This window comes from Zingiber officinale, chromosome 6B (genome assembly GCF_018446385.1).
Source record: "Zingiber officinale cultivar Zhangliang chromosome 6B, Zo_v1.1, whole genome shotgun sequence".
Taxonomy (NCBI): domain Eukaryota; kingdom Viridiplantae; phylum Streptophyta; class Magnoliopsida; order Zingiberales; family Zingiberaceae; genus Zingiber; species Zingiber officinale.
This window is the reverse complement of record NC_055996.1, coordinates 122811964-122837925: the sequence shown is the minus strand read 5'-3', so window position 1 is coordinate 122837925 and position 25962 is coordinate 122811964. Positions and strand designations below refer to the sequence as shown.

Below are 25962 nucleotides of genomic sequence, written 5' to 3'. Positions count from 1 at the left end.
CCATATTTTGACTATATCAAGGATAAACATCTCCCAACACCTTTGATTACCTACTTTCTGATGATGCCACTGTGGATGGTGATTTACCTTTCATTTGATTTGGGTTTTCTGGAACCGCAATTAGTGCGAGACATGATTAATGACATCTTGTCTCTACCTCCGAGTTACGGTAGATAACACCACTAGACATGTTTCAACTAATGAATTAAATACACCTAAATTGTTCTTAGTTCTAAGAGATTACCTTAATGTCCAGTCATTTCCAATGTTACAATTGGGACTACTAAGTCTTTTCTATAAATGACTCACGGGATGCAAACAGACATCCTGAATCACAAAAAACATTTGGTGAATCCCAACTCCTTAAATCTCCATGAATTTGTGCATACAAAATCGAAGAAATTTTATTCATTAATTATTATCTGTCGCTTTACTTTATAGCCGAATAAAATTAATAGTTGATCTGTCTTTGAAATAAAATATTTGGTCAAAACTCTTTAATTTAAAATAACAATTCTCGAACAATATTGATTTACCAACACCTCAAACCATGGCAGATTTTGCATGCCACGTTAGTGTGAATGACCTCTGATTAACATTTGTAAGGAGGGTTTGCCATTAACTATCTTGTCAGCGTATCTTTATGACAAATAAAATTGTCTCGAACAGATTAATTTTGTATGCCACGTTGGTGTGGGTAATAAAATCAATCATTTTAACAGGGGTTTAACTTTTAATTTATTATCTTGTCAACTAGTTTTTATGACAAATTAATAGTTGGTTTCATTTGGTCACCTGAATAATAGCGGTGACTCAGATGGGGAGATACTATTAGATGTGTCTAAGTGTATACCATTATGAAACTAAGTCCATTAATAAGATTATGCTCACTTGGTTAGGAGATCACACGCTCTTAATTAACTTCCTATAGTCATCCAAAATGATACATTCTAGTGATCCCAAACAGCTGTGGTTATGGAAATACTTTCGAGCAATGTATGAAACTTGTTTTCATCACTTACAAACGATAATGGAACCGTGGGATTTATTTAAAATCCCTCTCCCATAGTGTTGGCAGAATTTTAAATGTGCTAGCCTACTAGTCATGTATGCTAACATGCACTGCAATATATAAAAGCAATAAATAGAAAAATCTAATTTCGACTATTATTTTATAAATTATCTCTGGGTATTATTTGTCATCCCCAGTAGCTGCCGTATTTGTACTATACCGGGTCTAGGCTGTCGCATCCATCTTGCTCTAAGTTAAGCTGGCTTCTGGTTATGGGGTTCCACGCTTTGCAGATTGATCCAGCGTAAATAAGTTTACATTTTGATCCATGTTAGCCAAAAGGAATATGTCTGGATCAGCCCGTCTAATAGGCTAATGAGCTCTGCTGTATTTTAATACAATCATGCACCTGGACAATGCCTTGACATGTCCAAGATTCGATCACCTGCCTTAATAACAAAAGCCATAATAGACTTGGATCTGCGTCAATGAAGTTAATACGTCCTACATAACTTTTTCAAATTATGTATGACATGTGCATAATTAAACTAATACAAATACAGGAGGCAAAACCTATACATTACCAATTGTTGGTTGCTATGAAGCCTAGAGGGTTCCAACATGCAAAATTTTGTCTGAAAATTTTGAACCTTTTCACAGCTACCGTATGTTCTTGCAAATTAAATTTTGGATACGTCACTTCTCGTTTGATCCAAAACTTAATCTATTGTTCTTTTAGGTTTTGACTTGGATCTCCTGCGAGAACTGCTGCGTTAGGCCCAAATCGCTGATTATTAATTTAAATATTGAATTCATGGTGGATTTAAGAGTCTTGATGAGGCATGGCCTTCTTGGATATAGGAGCAACCACCTGACTAGACAAAACGCATGAAATCCCATCTTTAATTTCCTAAAATAACTTTAGGTTAGCAGAAAGAACAATCAAATCACAAGGAAAAATAAAACAAAGAAACCTGACTTGAAAACATATTGAAATACTAGAATACGTGACCTCTTGTATTTGGTATTATTTTCAAAAATAACTAGTATGATCAGGAAAAGAAAAATACTAGTTATGCAGCACCAGAAAGACCTCTTGATCTTCTACATGTTCCTCTTTAACCTCTTGGACGTTGTGTCAGTGGCGATCTTAGAGATGAGAATCCTGACGCCTTCTTCTCCTTTCTTGAGTTTAGAAGCCCGACACAAGCTTCCAAAGATGAAGATCTTTTCCCTGTTAGCTCGAGGGATTAGCTTTGTCCTTCTTCTTCTTCTTCTCAAAATGTCAGAAATACAGGCTCAGGCGTAATAGAAGGGTTTGAGCCTGAGAGAAGTTGGCGGAAAGACACGAGGAAAAGGAAAAATGAATGATCGTTAGCTTTGAAGCTCTCTGCCTCTTTTATAATCCTTGATCACAGCGAATAAGGAAAATTTAATAAAATTTCTTAATTCTTTCGTGAAAAGGAAAAATTATTTAATTAAAAACAATTTTCTTTCTCGATTACATTGGTAATACGCACAAAGCTACAAAGCAAGGAGAGTTTTAATTAATTAAAAACTTCCTAATTTCATCTCCAGGTGCAAAATTTCTCGATAATTTAATCCTTCGCAGTTGGTTTAAAGGAAATTTGTGAAATTAAAATTTCTTTTAAACATGTGGATAAAAAGAAAGTTATCTCACAAAAATTAAATCTCTTTTTAATCTCTGAATAAGATATTAAATCTTTCGATCTTTGTGAAACAGCAAAGAATTATAATTTTAAACTTTCTTTAAATCATGAACATGGTTAAAGAGAGGATTTCTTTAAAATTTAAAATCCTCTTTGTCAATAGTAGGAAGGATTTGAATTTTAAACTCTTAAACATGTAGATGATTCTGAGTAAGGAAAGTTTTTACGAGTCTGAAACCATCTTTAAAACTAAATAAGGAAGATTAATCTCTTCTCTTAATCTTTGTAAAAGAAAGCTATAAAATTTTAATTTTTCAACTCTCTTTAAAATCATGACATCCATGAAGCCATTTTAATAAAATCCTTTTAAATATTCTAGTGGTGTTGACCTCCAGCTTAGGATCCAAGCTTTGGCCGACCACCATAACTCATGCTCCACTTGGTCTTGGCGGCGGCTAACTTGGGTTCAAAACTGCTTCCATGACCGTTCGGATAGGTAAGAAAGATGGTGTCACGGTGGGTATAAATCTACATACTAGAGGCTACGATAGGGACCGAGGAATTGGTTTGGTCTCGATGAAATTAAGCATCCCGTGTTGGCAGACACACAACTAAATTCATCAATATTAATAATTCATTCACTAAGAACTATTATTGAACTCTTGGCGATCTCAATTACGTTTTGGAATATAACATATTATGAGTGTGTTGGTCTCCCACATGTTTAAGATAACAAATGTCCACTAATTAAGTGATTCTGGCAACTCATGAGTAATATCTAGCTCCAAAGGTAATTTCCTCAGCTTCATTGTCATAATAGGACTAGGTCACTGCCGAGTTTAGCTGACAATCATATAAAACTTCCTCTTGGGGCATTTCTCGACCTAGATCACTAGGGGCGTAGATTTCCTTCTATAGTCAACAACACACACTATAAGTGATATCATTTCCCAACTTATCGAACGTGATTCATCAGACTAAATCTCACCCATTTATTCAGTCAAAATAAATATCAAATATATGTGCTTGTTATTATATTAGGATTAAAATAGCACTTAAAAATAGCGAGTCTTTGTTTCTTTATAAAGTGGAAATTATAAAAAAGCGACCTCTAATAGTCTCAATACACTCTAGGTGCTTTTAGTGTAAGTATATAGTTAAGATAAACTAATACCTAGTACCTTCGACCTTCAAATGGTTTGTTCCCACTTTCCGTTATAAAAGGTAATGAAACTCACATTGCATAATTTATAAAGTCGATAACATGATCCTGCATGTGCTTGACACATATTATCCTATTCGATAATTGATTTCTTCATTTATCATAAATGTGAATATTTGACCAATGTGATTCTTATTTCTAGATAATATTTATACAGCTAGGCTTTTAGTATCACGCTCTAACACCTCGTAATGCAGCGCTTGTTGTAGCATTCGAGACGCATAATACCCATTTTCTATGATTGAAACACTTTATATGTCTCTTGTATGGTATCCGGCACGGCATTGTCGCTGTTCCTCACACGCTCTTGGCGTTTAGTACTGCGACCCATTTTCATACGTCATGTTGCCGACTAGAAATTTCTTGGACCCACGCCCTTTCCTCCGTGAAGTGTCCACGTTGTATACATGCATTTTGTCGTTACGACGTGAATAAGTAAGATACTCCTTGATGCAGATTGGTGTTGCTTGCGTAATCGTAATGTTAGGTTTCCTCGTGCGCCTTGATGTGATAGTCTCCTCGAATGGTATCGTCTCGGTCGTGGCTGATACCGGCAACAATGGGGAAGAACTATGAGGACAAAATCGGTAACTTCTTTGAGATCTTTCTGACGTGGTACCTGCAAGGCGGAGAACTTCTTTGCTATGTATTTAGGTTTGCGGTGACTAAACGATCGTGTCGGTCTCATAAACCAGGAGAAATCGATATTGGCCGTTTATGCGTGTGCTTATTCACCCGATCACTGCCAAGGTACCTCGTCTGGTGGCCCCAGACTTCTTTAGCCGTCTTCTTTGTTTGCAATGGAAGGATAATAACATTGAATCGTTGTAGATGTATTACGCAGCGCCTTTTTATCCTTCTTTATATCTACTTGGGCTCCTTCACGGCTGGCTCATTGCCTCCCGGACTCCTGGGCATCAAGAATCGCCTCTGTCTTTGTACCCACAGGTACTAATTGTGAGGGCTTAGCAGCCGGATAGGGAAATGACACTCACCGTTCCTTGGCAACTTGTGGGATGCGGACATTTTAATGAATCGTGGATTCTTGGGTGTTATCTGCGAGGCTACGATACAGTTGGCCTAGAATAGGATAGGATATAGCACCCAAAGCACACAACATACAAGAAGAAACAAGAAGAATAGGACAAATATGAACTTACATATGAAAAGGAAACCTTGCAAGATACCTTCTACATTTCCTCTCGACCCTTTATATAGCATCTGGAAATGATAAAACCACAGTCCACGAGATCCGCAAAAATAGGATCTAGATGAATTCATAAAATAGGATCTATATCCATAAAATAGGTAGGCTAAGTAATAACAATTATCAAAAAATAAAAAAAAATACAATAATAGTGGAGGATTGTTTTCTTACTGTACAGTGGACCTCCTGTTTATCGAGGATCGTTGTCAGTACTGAATATAAGTCTCCAGTGATCGATCTAAAATGCGGCGTATGTCTTTAGTTCTTTTCAAATACCGCATCACTCTCTTTACCATTTTCGATTATTGACGGTCACGGGTTACTATTGCTATACTTTAACATCCCCCACTTATAAATGCTATATATAAATTGAAACCTGAGCTTGTGCGTACATGAGACTTCCGCTGGCAATGCATATGGAAATTGTTGGTTGGTCCTAAAGAAGATCATCTTAGGTTCCTTAATACGAAAATTTTGTACAAGTGAACCTTTCTAAACAACCTCTACATGTTCTTTAGAAGTTAAATTAGGAATACATAAGCGAGACCCTTGTGAGTTCAAATTTAACTTATACATTCTTCAATAGTTTAGACTTAGATGTGTGGAACTTAACACTATTGATCCAGTCGACCTATATTCTGAGAGATTAATTAAATATTTCTAAAATCGGCTCCCGGTCCGAACGTAAGGGCTGGGGCATCTTGGGTGTGGATCATCCATCAGCACCTTATAAAGCCTTTAATAGAATTCGATATTTAATTTCTAAAAAAATAACATTAAATTTGGCAAAAAAGAACAATGAATCACAAATTGAAAAACAAAACAAAAACACCTAAACTCGATAACAAATTCGAGAACTCTGAATCCTCTTTGTGTTTTTGGTATTTTGAAAATAACTATACAAAGAAAACTGTTATGATGCAGAAAATATTTAGATTACCTTTCTTTTATGTGAAATAACCTCTTGATCTTCAGTGTTCTCTTCCTGCCACGGTTGGCAGGCAGCGATCTACCAAGATGAGAACCGCAGGCGCCACCTTTCTTCAAGTTTGGCCACCTTCTTTTCTTGAGGGATGAAGGGCAGATCACCAACCAATCTCAGGGATGCTGAAACAAAATATCCTTCTTCTTCTTCTTCCTCGAGTAAAATCCGTACCAGCCAAGATCTGAAGAAGTTGTAAATAAAGAAGAAGAGAAGAGGGAGAAGCTAGAGGCCGACCACCAAGGAGGAAAGAAGAAGAGTAGAACAGAGTGATTACCATAGAGAAGCACCTCTACCCCTCTTTTATAATCCTTGGTCTTGGCAAATAAGAAGTTAATAAACTTCCTTAATTCTTTTGCCATGAAAGGAAAATTTATTTAATTAAAGACGTTCCTATATAAATTACAGCGTACATCTATAAGATATAAACAAGGAGAGTTTAATTATAAGAATTAAAACTTCCTAATTTCATCTCCAATTTATAAAAAATTTCTTAATAATTTTTCCCTTCGTGGTTTGTAAAAGGAAATTTTAAACTAAATTTTAAACATGTGGATGATTTCCAAAAGGAAAGTTATCTAAATTAAAATCTCCTCAATCTACAAAATAAGGAAAGATATCAAATCTTTCTTAATCTTTATGAAACTTATAAAGAGAATATTTAATTTTTTAAACTCTCTTTAAATCATGAACATGGTTCAAAAAGAAAGTTTCTCAAAATTAAAATCTACTTCCATGAAATCTACAAATAAGGAAGGATTTTAAATCTTTTCTTCAATCTTTGTAAAAAGCTATAAGGAAAAGTTTAAATTTTAAACTCTCTTTAAAACCATGATATCCACATAAGAAATAATTTAATAAAATCCTTTTTATTTTCTAGTGGCCGGGCATGGCTTGGGACAAGCTTTGGCGGCCACCTAAATTAACTTCACACATTAGCTTTGGCGGCCCCTAGCTTGGGCTCAGCCCAGCCAAAACCACTTTCTAGAGTGAGTGAAAAGACAGGTATAGGTGGGTATAATTCTCCTGTAAGAGGCTACAGCCAGGGATCGAGAGGAGGTGGTTTTGGTTTCCCGATGAAATTAATACGTCAATGCTTCCAGAACACACAACAACTTCATCGATAATAATTAAATACCACTAAAAATTATTGTTGAACTATCGCACCAATCCCGTTACATTTGAGCTCCTTCTTATTATGGTGTGTTAGTCTCCTTGTGTTTTAAGATGTGGGATGCCCACTAATTAATTGAGTTCTTGATAACTCATTTAATTAATATCTAGGTCCAAGTAGTACCACTCAACCTTGTCATCGTATCGAATTTAAGTCACACCTTGAGGTTTAACATGATAATCTTTATGAACTCCTCTTGGGGACATTATCAACCTAGATTTCTAGGACAGTTCCTTCTATAATCAACAGACACTATAAATAACATCGTTTTCCAACTTATCGGGCATTTGATTTATCAATTTCGTCACCTTTGATAATCGAAAAATAAATAATGTAATATATACATTATTATATTAGGATTAAACACCTTCCTGTATGAGACATTCTTCGTCGATATAAAGAACTTCCTTAATGGTCTACTCAATACACTTAGGGGTGTACTAGTATAATCTATTAGTCAAAGGAATAAACTATTTTCAATTACACTATGACTAATATTCCATCGTTTTGTTCCTTTCCATCTTAGTCATGAGCTGTGTTTATAATTATAAAGAACCGATAACCACGATCTTACGTGTGTGACCGTAGCGTATATTATCTGATATAAATTAATTGAACATCTGCATTTGGTATATATAAATGTAGACACTTGACCAATGTGATTCTTATAAATGTTTATACAAAAGCTAGGCTTTTAGTATTACTCAACGAGGTGCCATCTCCTTTGACTTCAAGTTCAATAGTGGACCTTGCATTGCCAGTGAACTCTTACTCTCTCAACACGGTGTGTCACTTGCGGTGATATAGTGCATACTATGCCTTATAAACATCTTTTCAATAGATGCATTTGTGAGCTACAGAATACCTCTTGGATGATCCGCGATGAATCTGTGTACTAGGCTGAGGATGTTTCACCAAAATCTTTCATTGAAATTACTAGATGAAATAGCAATTTGAGCAATGATCTTTATTATTACTTGCAAGCTGATATATGATCCACATATGAAACAAGTATAACAAAACTTGCTCCCGCCCAGACTTAACTTATATGCAACGATCAACGGGTTCTCTTTAAATCGATAGGTAACCACTTGATCAATTCGGGGTACCCTTATTAGGACTCACAACAAACCGTAAATGGACTTCTTTAATCTCACATTACTAATTTTGAGTTCTTAGATAAGAGATTTAAAGGTTACCATTATATAGACTCACTCTATTGGGAATCTTGATCTTTCACGTCCAAGCTTGATGTAGCTCACGATACCCTTGTGATCTAAGATCAAAAACAGAATATCTCCTGATGACATGGTATTGTCCACTTTGGGCCCTAAGCCCTCATGAGTTTAACTCTTGGGCTCTGCAAAGGTCTCATGCCAATGGAGACATCTTTCCTTATAAAGTCATGATACTCCATGTTTAATATGGGACCATGTTTTTGTCTTACAACTCCAGCAGTCCCCCCTTAAGCAAAGGACCACAGACTCCCTTAAGCCGGTTCTCTTGACTGCCAGAATTTCCCCGACATGGTCCCACTAACCTACTCGGGGCCTCCCTTACTTTGTTCAAGGTTTCACCCATGGTTCGATCTTGGATCATGACTCTAGCTCATGCTTCTTCCAAGCGGTTAGTCAGGTGGCTTGACACGACTACGATACTACTTGTAAAGTCTAAGATTGACTTTGAGATCTCTCTACAATGGCATGATATTGTCCACTTTGGGCTAAGCATAGTAGGTTTGCTCTTGGGCTCTACCCAAAGGCCTGTTTGATGGATATCTTTTTCATATAAACTCATTGGAGTGTATCTTGAAGGCTTTAAAGCACTCAATACCTGTTTTGAATAAAGAATCACATTTTGGTCAAATTATCTACATTTGTTTGTAGTTGTTCAATTAATTTATGTGAATGCCATAGCGTGGTGTCACATGCGAAGATGATGTTATCGGTACGCAAACTATCACTTGTTGGCTAGCGACCCGAAAATGGAAAGGAACAAATCATTAGAAGGTGGTGGTATGGTGGGTATAAGTTTATATTTGTATAATTACACTAGTACACTTAGAGTGTATTGAGTAGGATTATTTGATTTCTTTATCTTACGACTTTTATAAAGGGCAAAGACCTCGGTTCTTCATAAATGTGTGCTCTTAATCCTAATATAACAACCGTATATTTGATATTTATTTCTTTGTTTATCAATGGAATTGATTTAGTTGATGAATCAATAAACTAGATAAATTGGGAAATGGTATCACTTATAGTGTGTGTTGTTGATTATAGAAGGAAGCTGTGTCCTAGAATAGGATAAGTAATGTCCTCGAGAGGAGCTCATGGGATTGTCGTATTGAAGCTGCGGGTGAACTTGGCTGAGCATGATGATAGTTGAGTAATTTTACTCTTGGACTAAGATATTAATTAAATAGGTTGCTAGTCCAACTCACTTAATTGGTGGACGTCCGATATCTTAAATACGAGGAATACACTCCTTAATGAAGGCCAAAATGTAATTTGGGATTGGTCGACGGATTGATAATAGTTCTCCTAGTGGAATGAATTATTATTGATAAATTAGATTGTGTTAAGGCCGGGCTTAGAGGATGTATTTTATCGGAGACCAAAATAAATTCCTCCTCTACGGTCCCCATCCGTAGCCTCTTGTTGCTAAGTACTATACCCACCTAAAAGTAGGCTTGACTAAACAGGAACCCGAAGCTAAAGATCCGACTAAGCATTGTTTAAATTGTGACCCACAAGCAGACAAGCTAGAGAGTAAACCACATTAAATTAAAAGAATTTTTAATTTTAATTTTATTATGTTGAAGATATAATTTATTACAATTAAAATTAAAATATCTCTCTTTAAGATCTACAAAGAATTAAAAGAAGCAGTTAGATCTCTTTCCTTATTTAGATTGGAAAGATGTTTTATTTTTTTATAACTTTGAAAATTATTCACATGTAGAAAATTAAAATTATAGAAATTTCTTTTTATCGACCATGAAGGTTTTAAAGAAAATTTTATTTTAAAATTTCAAAGGCAAAATAAGGAAGTTTTAATTGTTGATTGAGCTGCTCTAATTTTCTATTTGAGGTGGCGATATGATTAGTTGAATTAAAGAAACATGTTTCTTAATTAGTTGTGTCGAAAAGTTAAGGAAATTTTGTTATAAATAAAATTTCTAGCATTTACTTAAAGCAAGGAGAATATAAAGAAGGGTAAAGGAGATTTTAACTTATTGGGTGGCCGAACTCTATTATTCTCCTCTCCTATTCACCTTGGTGGCCGACAACATCTTCTCCCTCTCTTCCCTCTTGGTGGCCAAAACTGTTGCTTGGAGCTCTTGTGGAAGCGGATACTACTTGGAAGAAGAAGAGGAGAAAGCTTCGTCTCTTGGAGCTTGGTTGGGGTGTTTTCTTCTTCCTTCGGTGAAACTTTTGTTGTTTTAGCTGAACCTAGCTAGGAGGAGAAGAAGGTGTAGTGGTTTCTCATCTCGGGAAGTCGTTGCCCACTGGCGTCCAAGTTAGAAGGTCTGGTGAAGACCAAGAGGTTTTCTACAAAATTATAACTAAGTAATTTTCTTAGCATCATACTAGTTATTTTTGGAAACAATACCAAATACAAGGAAACTACGTTCTAGTATTTCGAATATATTTTTTGAAGTTGTGTTTTTATTTTCCTTGTGATTTGGTGTTCTTTTGGTTATTTTAAGTTATTTAGTAAATTAATATTAGATTTACCAGGGTTTTGTCTAGTGGGTGGTGGTTTGCTCCCATGTCAGAAGGTCTGTTTCATGCGTCAGTCTTCAGAACCGATTATAAAATTAATATTTTAATGGAATTAATAACTTAAGGTGATTTGAACAAACGTGTGATTAAAGTCGAGTGAGCCTAAAGAGCGAATAGATGGATTTTGGATCGAAGCGTGTTAAGTTGTGACGATCAAAATTTAATTTGAGCCACATGGTAGCTAGGAAAGGTTCGGACCTTTGTGGGGTGCATGCGGTGGGACCTCTAGGTTTTCCTGTTAACCTTGACGATTAATTATCGGTAGGGTTTTGCGTATTTGGTATTAAGTTAATTGTACACGTGTCATCGTAATTTGCGTGGTTAATAGTAGGATGTGCTAACTTTGTGGATCTGGGATCGACTATTATGGCTTTTTAATTATTATGTGTGGTTGAACCCTTGGGCGTATGAGGCATTTATAATAGGCGTATTAAAATCTGACGGGAGGCATGTTAGTTTTATTAGGATTTTTATTTTGATCTAGATACATATACGTTTTCAGAATATGGGATCAAAATATAGAAATTCTATTTATGTCGTAGGATGAATCTTGCAAAGCGTGAACCTTGGGACCCAGGCGCGGCGGAACTAGGAGGCAGATGGAGGCTGACGGCCCGAGACCAGTGGCGAATATGGCGGCTGACTTGGGATGACAACACACGGAGGACAACTAGAGATAAAGCCATAATAGTTGAAATTAGATTTTCTATTTATTGCTTTTATATTGTCTTTGTAATGCATGCTAGTTTAGAAGTTTAGTAGCATAGTTAAAATTCCTCATTATAAATAACTAAGTGGGAGAGGATTTTAAGTAAATCCCATGGTCTCCATTATTGGTTTGTAAGTGATGCAAACAAGCTTGGCGTTGGCTCTGAGTGCCTTCCTCCATAGCGGATGAGCTTGTTTGTGGATCACTAGAGCAAACTTTCATTTTGGATGACTATAGGAAGTTAATTAAGAGCGTGTGATCTTCCCCAACGGAAGGGGCATAATCTTATTAATGGACTTAGTGTCAAGTAATGGTATACACTTAGACACATCTAATAGTATCCTCCCCATCGGAGTCACTGCTATTATTTTTGTGACCAAATGATACCAACTATTAATTTTATTTGTTAAAAAGTTAGGTTGACAAGATAATAAAATTAATGGGTTAAAACCCTCCTTTTACAAATGTTGAATTTGTATACGTCCACACTAACGTGGCATACAAAATTCACGGTGTTTTGAGGTGTTGGTTAATTTAAAATAGTATTGTTTGAGGAATCAATATTATTCTAAATTTAGAGTTCTGACCAAAAGTTATTTGTGATTCTTAGGATGACTTTCAACCCACTGTCCATCATACTTCAACAGAATAGACTTACTGGACATAATTACATAGATTGGAAAAGGAACCTGGACATTGTCCTTACTGCTAAAAGCTATAAATTTGTACTGACTAAGCCTTGTCCTGAAGCACTTACTGGTGAATCTACCCAAGAGGAGATTGAACATCATAGGAAATGGGTAAAAGCAGATGAGATGGCGCGGTGTTACATTTTGGCTTCAATGTCAAATGTATTGCAACATCAGCATCAAGATTTACCAACAACTTATGATATTATGAACAATCTCAAGGAACTCTTTGGTCATCAGGATAGGGATTCTAGGCAAGAAGCCATGAGAAAGATAATGACAGCCATCATGCAAGAGGGTACTCCTGTAAGGGATCATATCCTAAAGATGATGGCTTATCTGAACGAGATACAGATCCTTGGAGGAGTAATTGATGGGGAAACCCATATCGATATGATCCTCCAAACGCTACCTAGAAGTTTTGAGCAGTTCCGCCTGAACTATAATATGAATAAGAGGATTTATTCATTAGCGGAACTACTGACAGAACTTCAAGCAGCAGAAGGATTATTTCGTCACAATTCTCAAATTCACTATGTTGAGAATGGTTCTACTTCTAAACCGAGAGGAAAGAAGAAGAAGAAACAAGCTGGCTCAGAAAAAGTCTCGAGTCTGGGATTTAAAGCTGGAGTGAAGTCGGCAAATGCTTCATCATACGGTCGAGGCATTGGAAGGCGGACGTCCTCGTAGAATCGAACAACAAAGGTATATCTCATGCTCTAGTTGTTGAAACATGTTTAGCGGTGTTATCTACGCACCTGTGTGAATACGGAGCTACTGATCATGTCCGAATTCCTGCGGGGTTCAGAAACCCGACGACTAACTGAAGGAGAAATTACCGTCTACATGGGCAATGCTACTAAGGTGGCGGCTGTTGCAGTGGGAGACGTCTACTTATCTTTTAGTAGAAATAGAAATTTGGTTTTAAGAAATTGTCTTTATGTATCCAATTTTAGAAAGAATTTAATTTCAGTTTCTAAACTGTTTTTAGATGGATATTCAGTTTCTTTCAGTAACAATGTAGTTATTAAAAGAAATAAAGTGATTATCTGTTCTGGTGCATTAGTTGGAAATTTGTATACTTTAAATCCAATTCTTCCACAAGGTAAAACATGGAAATTTATAACTAATCTTCTAACTCTAATAAAAGAAAAGAACCTTCGGAAATGAACCAAGCATATCTTTGGCATCTAAGGCTTGGTCATATTAACTTAAGAAGGATTCAAAGGCTTATAGATGATGGACTTTTGAGTTCGTTAGAGTTGGAAAATTTTCCAACTTGTGAATCTTGCTTGGAAGGTAAAATGACCAAGAGGCCGTTCAAGGCCAAGGGGTATAGAGCCAAAGAAGTGTTAGAATTGGTTCATTCTGATTTGTGTGGTCCTATGTCTGTCCAGGCAAGAGGAGGTTTTGAATATTTTGTCTCTTTTATAGATGATTATTCAAGATACGGATATATTTACCTAATGCGCCACAAGTCCGAGTGCTTTGATAAGTTCAAAGAGTACAAGGCTGATGTGGAAAACGACTAGGTAAAAGTATCAAGACAGTACAATCTGATCGTGGTGGCGAATACCTCTTAGGAGAGTTTAGGAATTACTTATCAGAGGTCGGGATTCAATCCCAACTGTCCGCACCTGGTACACCCCAATGAATGGTGTAGCAGAACGAAGAATAGGACTCTTATGGAGATGGTTAGATCGATGATGAGTTATTGGTTACCAAATTCGTTTTGGGATATGCTCTGGAAACGATGATACGTTCTGAACTTAGTACCTTCGAATCAATTTCTTTTACTCCCATAGAATTGTGGAATGGCGAAAACCGATCTAAGACATATTCGGATTGGGTAGTCAAGACACATGTCTGAAACTAGATCTTGAAAGTTAGAATCCCGTGCGAAGTTCACGTGTTTGTAGGATATCCCAAAGGAACGAAGGTGGTTTATTTTATAGTCCTAAGACCATAAGGTCATTGTTAGCACCAATGCCAGCTTTTAGAAGAAGACTATATAATGGATCCAAGCCGATAGTAAAGTTATTTTAGAAGAACTAAGAGAGGACACGTCTACATTAGTACCAGTACAAGATGAAGTACCACAAGAGGCTGTAACACGTCACAACCACAGACATTGCCTCGTCGTAGTGGGAGAGTTATAAGGTAGCGAGAGATTCATGTTTTGGGAGAGTCTTCGGACTTGATCCCGGTAAACATGAACCTGATCCCGAACATAATGAAGCACTCCAAGATATAGATGCAGCATCTTGGCAAAAGGCGATGAATTCGAAATAGAGTCTATGTACTCTAATAAGGTCCGGAGCTTGTAGAATCACCGATGGTGTAAAAGCCGTTGGATGCAAGTGGATCTACAAATGGAAAAGAGGGATGACGGGAAGGTAGAAACTTTCAAAGCTAGGCTTGCGAAAGGGTATACTCGTAAAGAGGAATCGTTATTAGGAAACCTTTTCACCGATAGCTATGCTTAAGTCTATCCGGATACTCTTATCCATTCTTGCTCATATGGATTATGAGATTTGGCAAATGGATGTCAAGACAACTTTCCTTAATGGAAGTCTTGAAGAGAACATCCATATGAAGCAACGGAAGGGTTCATTGAAAAGACAAAGAGCATCTAGTGTGCAAGCTCAATCGGTCCATTTATGGATGAAGCAAGCTTCAAAGTCTTGGAACATCCGGTTTAATGAAGTAATCCAATCATATGGATTTTATATATAAGAAGTGTAACGGAAATGTGGTGGTATTTCTTGTACTATACGTAGATGATATTTTGTTAATTGGCAATAATGTCAAGGTATTATCAGACGTAAGGGTATGGTTGTCCAAATAATTTGATATGAAGGACTTAGGAGAGTGTGCACACATTCTTGGGATCAAAGTGATAAGGGATCGCAAGAAAAGAATGTTGTGTCTGTCCCAAGCTTCATATATAGACACAATCCTTGCTCGTTTTAGTATGCAGGATTCCAAGAAAGGTTTCTTACCTTTTAGGCATGGAATAGCTCTATCTAAAGAGATGTCTCCAAAGACATCAAAGGAGATAGAAGACATGAAAGCAGTTCCTTATGCCTCGGCTGTAGGAAGCCTTATGTATGCAATGCTATGTACGAGACCAGATATTTGTTTTGCCGTGGGCATGGTCAGCAGATATCAGAGTAACCCTGGACAAGGACATTGGACTGCGGTAAAACATATATTAAAGTACCTGAGAATGACTAGAGATTATATGCTAGTTTACCAAGCAGACGATTTGCTCCCTGTGGGTTACACGGATTCAGATTTCCAATCAGATAGGGACAACAGTAAGTCTACATCAGGCTATGTGTTTACTTTATGAGGTGGAGCCATTTCATGGAGGAGTCTTAAGCAGAAATGCGTTTCAGACTCAACCATGGAAGCAGAGTATGTAGCCTCCGAGAAGCAGAAGCTAAAAGCGTGTCAGGAACTTTCTAATGGACTTAGATGTGATTCCTGGTTTGCCCAAAATCATCATAATTTATTGTGATAATAGCGGTGCAGTTGTAAACTCGAAGGAACCACGAGCTTATAAGGCAAGTAAACATATAGAGCGCAAGTACTGTTGATACAGTCTGACCTGGCTATTGTTTTGATGTTGACACTGATTTAAGTTTGTATCAGATATTAATTAAACTCATATTAATTAATGATCAAGGTTGATCATGTGGAAAGGAAAAGTCCAAGTACGGATACTTGGCACGCGAAGTCGGAGAGGGCTCGGTAGCTCGTTCTCCAGACTAGGTCAGAGAGGGCTCGGTAGCTCGTTCTCTGGACCGGACGAAGTCGGAGAGGGCTCGGTAGCTCGTTCTCCGGACTAGGTCAGAGAGGGCTCAGTAGCTCGTTCTCTGGACCGGACGAAGTCGGAGAGGGCTCGGTAGCTCGTTCTCCTGACCAGGCCGAGGGCTGTAGCTCTCCTCCGGGCCGGGCCTCGGAGAGGGCTCGGCATTGTTCTCCGGACTAGGCCGGAGGGGCTCAGCTCGTTCTCTGAACCGGACAAAGTCGGAGAGGGCTCGTTCTTCGGACTAGGTCGGAGAGGGCTTGGTAGCTTGTTCTCGGACCGGGAAGGCGTTAGGGTTTAGGGGGAGGCTCTAAAACTAACATAGGACATGGATCGGCATTGGACCGATCCAAAGGATCTGGTTGTCCGGACTGCGGATCGATCCGATCGATGATAGTCACCGATCGGTCTCGTGACGATCGGTGACCCACTGAAAGTCTCGTGGGTTATCCGTCCGGGGACGATCAGTAACCAACGTACATTGTGGGTTATCTGATCGGTCTGCACCGATCGAAGCGATCGAAAGACGTTGGGACTCAAAGCGATGGGGATCGGTGCGGGACCGATCCACCCATCCGATCGATCCGCATCGATCGGACTCTTCCCGCATCGACGCATGAGTCGATCGGTCGAGCTATGGATCGGTCATGTGACCGATCCACAACATGTCGTTTGTTTCTGTTGCTTCTCCGATATTTCGATTCCTGATTCACCTGATCAAATCATCTGCCGTGAGATTTTTAAGTTGCAGTTGCGGTATCGTGTCATTGGTTAATTGCAAATGAAGCCCATCGAAGAATAAGAACAAGCGCCCTTTATGCTGTATTTCACTGCAAGTGATGCAATTCGAGCTTCAACGTTCACTGCCGCGATCGGTTGGACTCTTGCTCATTGGTTCGAGCTCGAGACACGGTGAAGACCATGGATGGTATTGTGTGAGGAGAACCAGATGAGAAGGAAGAGTGATTGGCGGCGCCTGAGTTGGTTGCGATGATTGGATTCGGTGAAGGAATAAGAAGGAGGAAGAGAGGTTTGCTAAGGTTGGAAAACTCTCTCCGTCGATCAAGCGAGAGGTCAGTGTTGTTGAGCTCTTGGGAAGACTTCCTTACATTTTGCGTGCGTTTTGCTTCGTGGCTGTAAGTTTCAGTTGTTCAATCCTTTAGCCACTGAACTCTGTAAGTCATTGTGCTTTATTTTCAAATATATTCTGTGACTTTTGTGGAGAGGTTACTCCACCGAGAAGGAGAAATACCTAGCCGGAATTTGTCCGGGGTGTGATCTACCGAAAGATCAAGGGATCGTCCACCTTACGGACACGCCGAGGAGTAGGGGCAAGTTATCCCCGAACCTCGTATATACTTGTGTAAGCTGTGGGTTGGTTTTCTTTCCTTGCATCAGTTTTTGTTTTGTTTATTTCCGCTGTGCTAACAAAGTTTTGTGAGGAAATTGATTGAGTTTTTAGTGGAGGCTATTCACACCCCCCCTCTCTAGCCATCCGAAGGTCCTAACAAGTACCACCTGATACGAGATATCGTGAAGCGAGGAGAAGTTGTCATCGCCAAGATTGCATCAGCGGATAACCTGACAGATCCTTTCACTAAGGCCCTTCCGGCGAAAGCTTTCGATCGGCATGTGGAGGGAATGGGAATCAGATGTATGGTAGAAGATATGGCAGCTTAGTCATTAGTATAAGTGGGAGATTGTTGGAGTGTATACTGAAAGCCTAAGCTTTTGTAAACATTTGTTTTGAATAAAGAATCACATTTGGTCAAATTATCTACATTTGTTTGTAGTTGTTCAATTAATTTATATTGTAGATAACATAGCATGTGGTGTCACATGCAGAAGATGATGTTATCAGTACCTTATAAATTATAAACAGTAGCTCACGACCAAAATGGAAAGGAACAAATCATTAGAAGGTCGTAGTGTAATTAGGTATCAGTTTATCTTGACTGTATAATTACACTAGTACACTTAGAGTGTATTGAGTAGGATCATTTGAGGTCGTTTCTTTTATACTGACTTTATAAAGGAACAAAGACCTCAGTTATTATGGAAGTGTGTGCTCTTAATCCTAATATAATAACAAGCACATATGTTTGATATTTATTTCTTTAATTTATCAATGGGTGAGATTTAGTTCAATGAATCAATAAGCCCGATAAATTGGGAAATGGTATCACTTATAGTGTGTGTTGTTGATTATAGAAAGAAGCTGTGTCCTAGAGATACTAGGTTGATAATGTCCTCAAGAGGAGCTCATAAGGATTGTCATGTTAAACCCTGCAGGTGGACTTAGTCCGACATGATGATAAGGTTGAGTGGTACTACTCTTGGACTAAGATATTAATTAAATGAGTTGTCAGTAACTCACTTAATTAGTGGACATTCGATATCTTAAACAAAGGGAGACTAACACACTCATAATAAGAAGGAGCCCAAAAATGTAATTTGGGATTGGTGCGGTAGTTCAATAATAGTTCTCTAGTGGAATGAATTATTATTGATAAAATTAAGTTGTGTGTTCGGGGTGAACACGGGATGCTTAATTTTATCGGGAGACCAAAACCAATTCCTCCTCTCGATCCCTATCGTAGCCTCTTATTTATAGAGTACTATACCCACCTATACCCACCTTCTATACCCACCTAAAGGGGGTCGGCCAAGCTAGCTTGGGAACCAAGCTAGGGCCGGCCTAAGCATTGTTTAGGGTGGCCGGCCCTAGCTTGAACCCAAGCTAGAGGGGGCCGGCCACATTAAATTAAAAAAGAATTTTAATTTTAATTTTAATTTTTTTATTATGTGGAAGATATAATTTATTACAGAGAATTAAAATTAAAATATCTCTCTTTAAAAGATCTACAAAAGATTAAAAGAAACAGATTAGATCTCTTTCCTTATTTGTAGATTGGAAAGATATTTTATTTTTTCTCTTTGAAAATTATTCACATGTAGAAAATTAAAATTATAGAAATTTCTTTTTATCAACCATGAAGGGATTTTAAAAGGAAATTTTATTTTTTTAAATTTCCAAAGACAAATAAGGAAGTTTTAATTGTTGATTGAAACTCTCCTAATTTTTCTATTTGAGGTGGTCGGCCATGATTAGTTGATTAAGAAATTTTATTAAATTTTTCTTAATTAATTATTGTCAAAGAAAGTTAAGGAAATTTTATTATAAATAAATTTCTTTATTTGCTAAAGCCAAGGAATATAAAAGAAGGGGTAGGGGTGCCTTCATGGGTGACAACCTCTATTATTCTCCCTCTCCTATTCCTTGGTGTGGCCGGCCAACATCTTCTCCCTCTCTTCCTCTTTGTGGTGGCCGAAACTCTCTATTGCTTGGAGCTCTTGTGGAGGCCGGATACTACTTGGAGAAGAAGAAGAAGAAGGAGAGAAAGCTTGCATCTCTTGGAGCTTGGTTGGTGTTTTTCTTCTTCCTTGGTGAAGCTTTATTGTTTTGGCCGAACCTAGCTAGGAGGAGAAGAAGGTGCTTGGTGGTTTCTCATCTCGGAATATCGTTGCCCACACAACGTCCGAGGTTAGAAGAGGAATACGGTAGAAGATCAAGAGGTTTTTCTACAAGGTATAACTAGTAATTTTTTTTTCCGCATCATACTAGTTATTTTTGGAAATAATACCAAATACAAGAGGCTTACGTTCTAGTATTTCGAATATGTTTTTCGAAGTTGTGTTTTTTATTTTCCTTGTGATTTGATTGTTCTTTTCGGTTAACCTAAAGTTATTTTAGGAAATTAAATATTAGATTTCTATAAAAGGTTTTGTCTAGTCGGTGGTGGTTGCTCCCATATCCAAGAAGGTCATGTGCCTCGCCACGTCAGTACTGGGAACCGATTATAGAAATTAATATTTAATGGAATTAATAACTTAAGGTGATTTGGGTCGAACGTGTTAAGTTCCGCAGGAGATCCAAGTCAAAACCTAAAAGAACAAATAGATTAAGTTTTGGATCAAACGTGTTAAGTTCCGCAGGCGATCCAAAATTTAATTTAAAAGAACACATGGTAGCTAGGAAAAGGTTCAGACCTTTGTACAAAATTTTTGTACAGTGGAACCTCTAGGTTTTCCGAGTAGCAACCAACAAAGCCATGATCTTTCCCATGTGTTTTCAACAAGGGACTATGTTTGCAACCATAATGAGCTACAAGTGCCATGATTACCCTAAGGGAGTCTTTCGTCGACATAGGTGAGAAAGTCTCCTTGTAATCAATGTCTTCTTTCTGAGTGAATCCCTTGGCAACAAGATGAGCCTTATACTTTTTGATATTACCCCTTGAATCCCGCTTGGTTTTAAATATCCATTTACAGCCAACGGGCTTCTTTCCTTCAGGCAATTCGACAAGTTCCCAAACATCATTGTCCGCCATAGACTTCAACTCTTCTTGCATGGCAGTAATCCACCTTTCAAGATCAGAGTATTGTTTGACTTCTTGGAAAGATGTAGGATCACTCGCCAACCCTATGTCAAAATCATGCTCTTGGAGATAAACATAATCACGAGAATTCGTGCTTCTCTGTTCCCTTGTGGATCACCCTAAAGACACTTGTATTTAAGGTGGTTGAGGTACTTGTTCATCAACATGAGGTAATACTTCAATTTTAGTAGTAGGTTCCTCCAATTGCATTGGAGATGTCATGAGAATATCTTGATTCACTACATTTATTGGATGTGTGATACCCATAATGTGCGATATGGTAATCATACCGCTACTGATCGCACTAGTAGTAACCACAGAAGGATTGCCAATGCATTCCTCAAAAGAAATTTCCCTGATTTTATTACTCCCACTGTCCTCAATGAACTTGGCATTTCCCGTTTCGAAGAAGGATCTATTAGAGGGATCATAAAATTTATACCCTCTTGACTTCTCAGAGTATCCTATAAAATTACAACTAACCGTTCTTGAGTCCAGTTTCTTTTCATTAGGCTTATAAGGCCTAGCTTCAGCTGGGCAACCCCAGACGTGTAAGTGTCTAATGCTAGATTTCTTACCCGTCCACATCTCGAATGGGGTTTTAGTTACTGCTTTACTAGGTACTCTATTGAGTAGGTAAACTGCAATCTTGAGTGCTTCGCCCCACAAGGACTCTGGTAGAGAAGTGAAAGTCATCATACTTCTTGCCATATCTTTTAGGGTTCGATTGCGACGCTCAGCTACATCATTCTGACTGGGTGTACCAGGCATGGTATATTGAGACACAATTCCACACTCAGCAAGGTAATTCGGAAAAGGTCCTGGACGCTGTTCACCTGATCCATCATATCGATCGTAATATTCACCTCTACGGTCAGATCAGATAACTTTAATTTTCTTACCTAGTTGAAGTTCAACTTCGGCTTTGAAAATTTTGAACATGTCCAAAGATTGCAATTTCTCATGAATAAGGTACAGATAGCCAAATCTGGAATAGTCGTCTATGAAGCTAATAAAATATGTGTGTCCATTCCAAGATACCTTAGGGAATGGTTCACAAATATTCGTATGTATTAGCTCTAAAACATCACTAGAACGGCTAGCCCCCTTATTCCTTTTGTTAGTGGTCTTCCCCTTGAGACACTCTATGCAGACATCAAAGTCTGATATGTCAAAGGAATCGAGAATTCCATGTGACATTAACCTTTCTAGGTGTTGTTTTAATATATGTCCTAAACGCCTATGCCACAACATGGAAGAATTTTTGTAGTCAATTTATGTTTCGTACCTATACTATGTATTATCACGTTGTCAACTGTAGGAGTAAAGGTGTTCAATTTATAAAGCTTATCAACCAAGGAACCATTGTCAACCAACACTGAATTAAAGAAAATACTAAAAATTTCATTTCTAAATGAACAAGAATAACCTAATTTGTCCAAACAAGAAATTAAAATTAAATTCCGTTGAAAAGACAGTACAATAAATATATTTTCTAAATCCATAAAAATATTGGTTCCTAAACAAAGCCTAAAAACATCAATCGCCTCGATTTTAGCCTTCTTTCCATTTCCTGTATAGATGTATCTTTCACCATCAAGCGGAAGTCGGCTCCTGAGACAACCTTGCATAGTGACACTTGTGTGAGTAGTAGTACCATTATCTATCCACCAAGTGTCAGTGGGTACCATAGCTAAATTAACTTCTGAACTAACAAAATTTTGAAAACTCCCAGAATCTGCAGTCTGTTTTTCTTTTCCTTTATTGATCCTCTTTCTCTTCTTGCTTGAACCTTGAGATCTAGATGCTAGGTGAGCACTTTCAGGTGTCTCTCCCTTATATTTCCTTTTCTAGTATACCATATGGTTACCAACTTCGTAAGAAGTATGGTAGTCTCGACCTTTTCATTTAAGGTGAATCGGCCTAGCAATTGATCCAAGAAACTCCTAGCATCTCCTCTCTCAGTTATTAAGCCCTTTATTGGTGTCGGTATGGAAAGCTTCATGATACTCAGGCACATGCGATTTGATTTCTCCCACAGCTGAAATTCATTCCTCTGATCTATAGTGCTAGCACTGGTCAGAGGTGCGGGGCGATCATTCCTTAGTGCATAGTCTAAGTCCATGCAGCCTAAGACTACGGTTGCATATTCTTTCCATTTAGCAAAATTCGAACCTGTTAGTGTTGGGATGTTATTAATGCTGATAGTTACAGATTGCACTAAAATTAAAGAGAGAAATTTATTTAAGCTCACGATTAAACTAAGCCAAGAACATACCAGTAATATAAAATTATGCAAATAAAATAAAATTTTAAATGCATATAAATGTGCTCTTTATGAGATACTAAGTACAACATAATGTGTCATCCTTTGGGCCAACACATTATTTGTTAGCAATACTCTCTAATATAACTCAAACTTTAATTAGTCACACAATGTGTCTTCCTTTGGGCCGACCCATTATGCGCATAATATAATATTTTATATGAGTTATATTTTGGTCCATAGCTTACAACAACCTTAATCAGCCACATAATATGTCGTCCTTTGGGCCGACATATTTTGTGCATGACTTGAACAAAATAATATTTTGTTCTATAGTTGTAAGCTACCTTATGCATATATCTGGTATAAAAGTAACCTTCCTTTGGGTCGATTACTTTTAGCAAAGATATACGTCTACCAACACAAAATGTACTAAACCTATCTAAGGTGTTTTCCTTTGGGCCGACACATTAGTTCAACTTAGTAACAAGTTGTGTAGATAGACCCAAGAAAATAGTAAGAACTTAATTTGAAAATAAATTACTTAATCAACCTTAACAAAATAAAATTAGGCTTATGGATCAATTGATACTTTATGATAATCGATTGATGTGTTCCGATCGATTATCCCAATCGATTTAAAAGTTTACTTTATAGGACTACATAATTATATATATACAACTCTTTAAAGTTTTAATTAAATAGTATTATTTAATACTATTTAATTGTTTAATTTATTCTTGCATTAAAAAAAATTAAATTTTTTTTGTTTTCGTTGTGTGTTTCAACGTTGTTGAAATAGAAAACGAAAATAGGTTTTTTTTTCTGTCTTTTAGTGTTTCAACAAAACAGCATCTTTCCATATTTTTTTTTAAATACTGTTTCAAATTTTTTTAATATGAAACAGTATTCACAAAAAAAAAACTTAATTAATTAAAAAACAATCTCAATCAATTAAAATAAAATTTAATCAATTAAAATTGATGTAACCATGAGTTTAAAGCGGTAGATCACTTGGGTTTCAATCCTAATCGATTGATTAAAAATATCAATCGATTAGTTATTGATTTCAATCAAATTTAGTTTCTGTTCAAAATTTTAGACTCGATAATCAATTGTTCAACCAAAACAATCAATTTAACCATAACAATTTTATCTAAAATTAGATTAAACAGTGACGGTTTTCACCGTTCTTCGTATTCTTCATAGAAACATGAAAAATTCGAAAAATAAGTCTATCCTAATTTTCTCTTACATGATTTTCGATGATAAAAAAAATTATATTATACTAGAAAAAACTTAATCTAGCAAATATACAACAGATCGACGAAAATCATATACTTTATTGCTAATGAAAACGATGAAACAAAACTTTGTTCTGATAGCAATTGATAGATCTTGTAAATTTTAAGCCGCATGAATTCTAGACAATTAAAATAAGAATTCGCATAGGAAAAACAAGAACATATGAGCATGGATCTTCATTTCATCGAGAACATGGCACAAGAAAATAAATACTGCAATTACAAAGAACCTGAATACAGAGCCATATCTTTATCCTTTAGCGTTGTCAAGAAGATCCTGTATTAGAAGAAACAGCGAAAGGAAAATGTAGGTCTTCCGGAGGAGTTAGGGTTGACGACGTCGAATTCTCTTCGTCAATGGGGAACGAAGAGACATCTCAAGATTACCCTAATCCTCTGGGGACCAACCCTATATATAGTGAACATCTATTATCAGCCCATCGATGATAATAGATGCGGGACTATAGGTTCTACACATATGAAATCCACATCCAATTACTCGAAATCCACTAGACATAAGTTAGATAACTTTAAAGGGTTCGGATCATATTCACATGTGCAACTTATAAATAAGTCCACCTAATAGGGATAATTATATCCAACACTTGGCGCTTCCACATGCCATTGCAGAGTCCGAGTACAAAGAAGTCATTCCCATTCCTGAAAATAATACCATATTATTCGTTAACCCTTGAATCAGCGGATTGAATTATTATGGAACAAAACGTCTACTATTGTCTTAATCTCTCGCCGAAAGAGATCGTAATGATTTCGACATCAACAACTAACACGCCTTTCCGCAAAAGTCAGACACCTAGGGTTCCTAGAAATTTGACCTCGCAAGAACCTTTTATGAAGCTGAAAAAACCTAGAAGAAAGAAACTATTTTTTTTCCTCTAGAAATCGCTTTATCAATGAAAACAGCAAGAAAAAAAAAGAGACAAAAAATTGCTTTATCAATCAAAATCGCCTGCCGGCATACGTATCAAGATCCAAAACTGCAACATTAGAGCTCCAAGATTCAATTTTTACTGGAAAAAAACCACATTATAGACGCACGGAAAGATAAAGATAGAATTTTTGGAGCTTAAATCATAAAAGAAGACGGAGAAGGAGGAGAAGGAGGGGGAGGAAGAACCTATGAAGGATTCCTGGCATAGCGTGGTTTCCCTGTGCATCTCAGCGAGCTGCTTGTAGATGGTGGCGTAGGCGGCGATTTGCCGCCTCAAGGCCTCTATCTGTTCATCCGTCATCACCTTCCCAGCTGCATTCCTAGCCCAAACTTTCCTAATAGCTCAAATTGACTTGCATAATAATTTAAAAGAGTCAATCGATTGAAGAGCCCCGATGATTCTGTATCTTCATCGAGGTGTCCTACCGCTTGATGTTGAACTAGCTGTTGGTTGCTACTCGGAAAACCTATAGGTTCCACTGTACAAAAATTTTGTACAAAGGTCTGAACCTTTTCCTAGCTACCATGTGTTCTTTTAAATTAAATTTTGGATCGCCTGCGGAACTTAACACGTTTGATCCAAAACTTAATCTATTTGTTCTTTTAGGTTTTGACTTGGATCTCCTGCGGAACTTAACACGTTCGACCCAAGTCTCCTTAAGTTATTAATTCCATTAAATATTAATTTCCATAAAAGGTTCCCAGTACTGACGTGGCGAGGCACATGGCCTTCT

General features: G+C 37.3%; 1 protein-coding gene across 1 annotated transcript in view; it reads right to left on the bottom strand.

Annotated features, from left to right (window-relative positions):
• LOC121991483 (WUSCHEL-related homeobox 8-like) overlaps positions 1 to 25529 on the bottom strand; it is a 53306-nt gene extending 27777 nt beyond the window's left edge. Inside the window, exon 1 of the mRNA XM_042545480.1 lies at positions 25415 to 25529. Within this exon, the coding sequence (XP_042401414.1) occupies positions 25415 to 25529 (115 nt within the window). The remainder of the gene's footprint in view (positions 1 to 25414) is intronic.
• Positions 25530 to 25962: the final 433 nt, after the last annotated feature.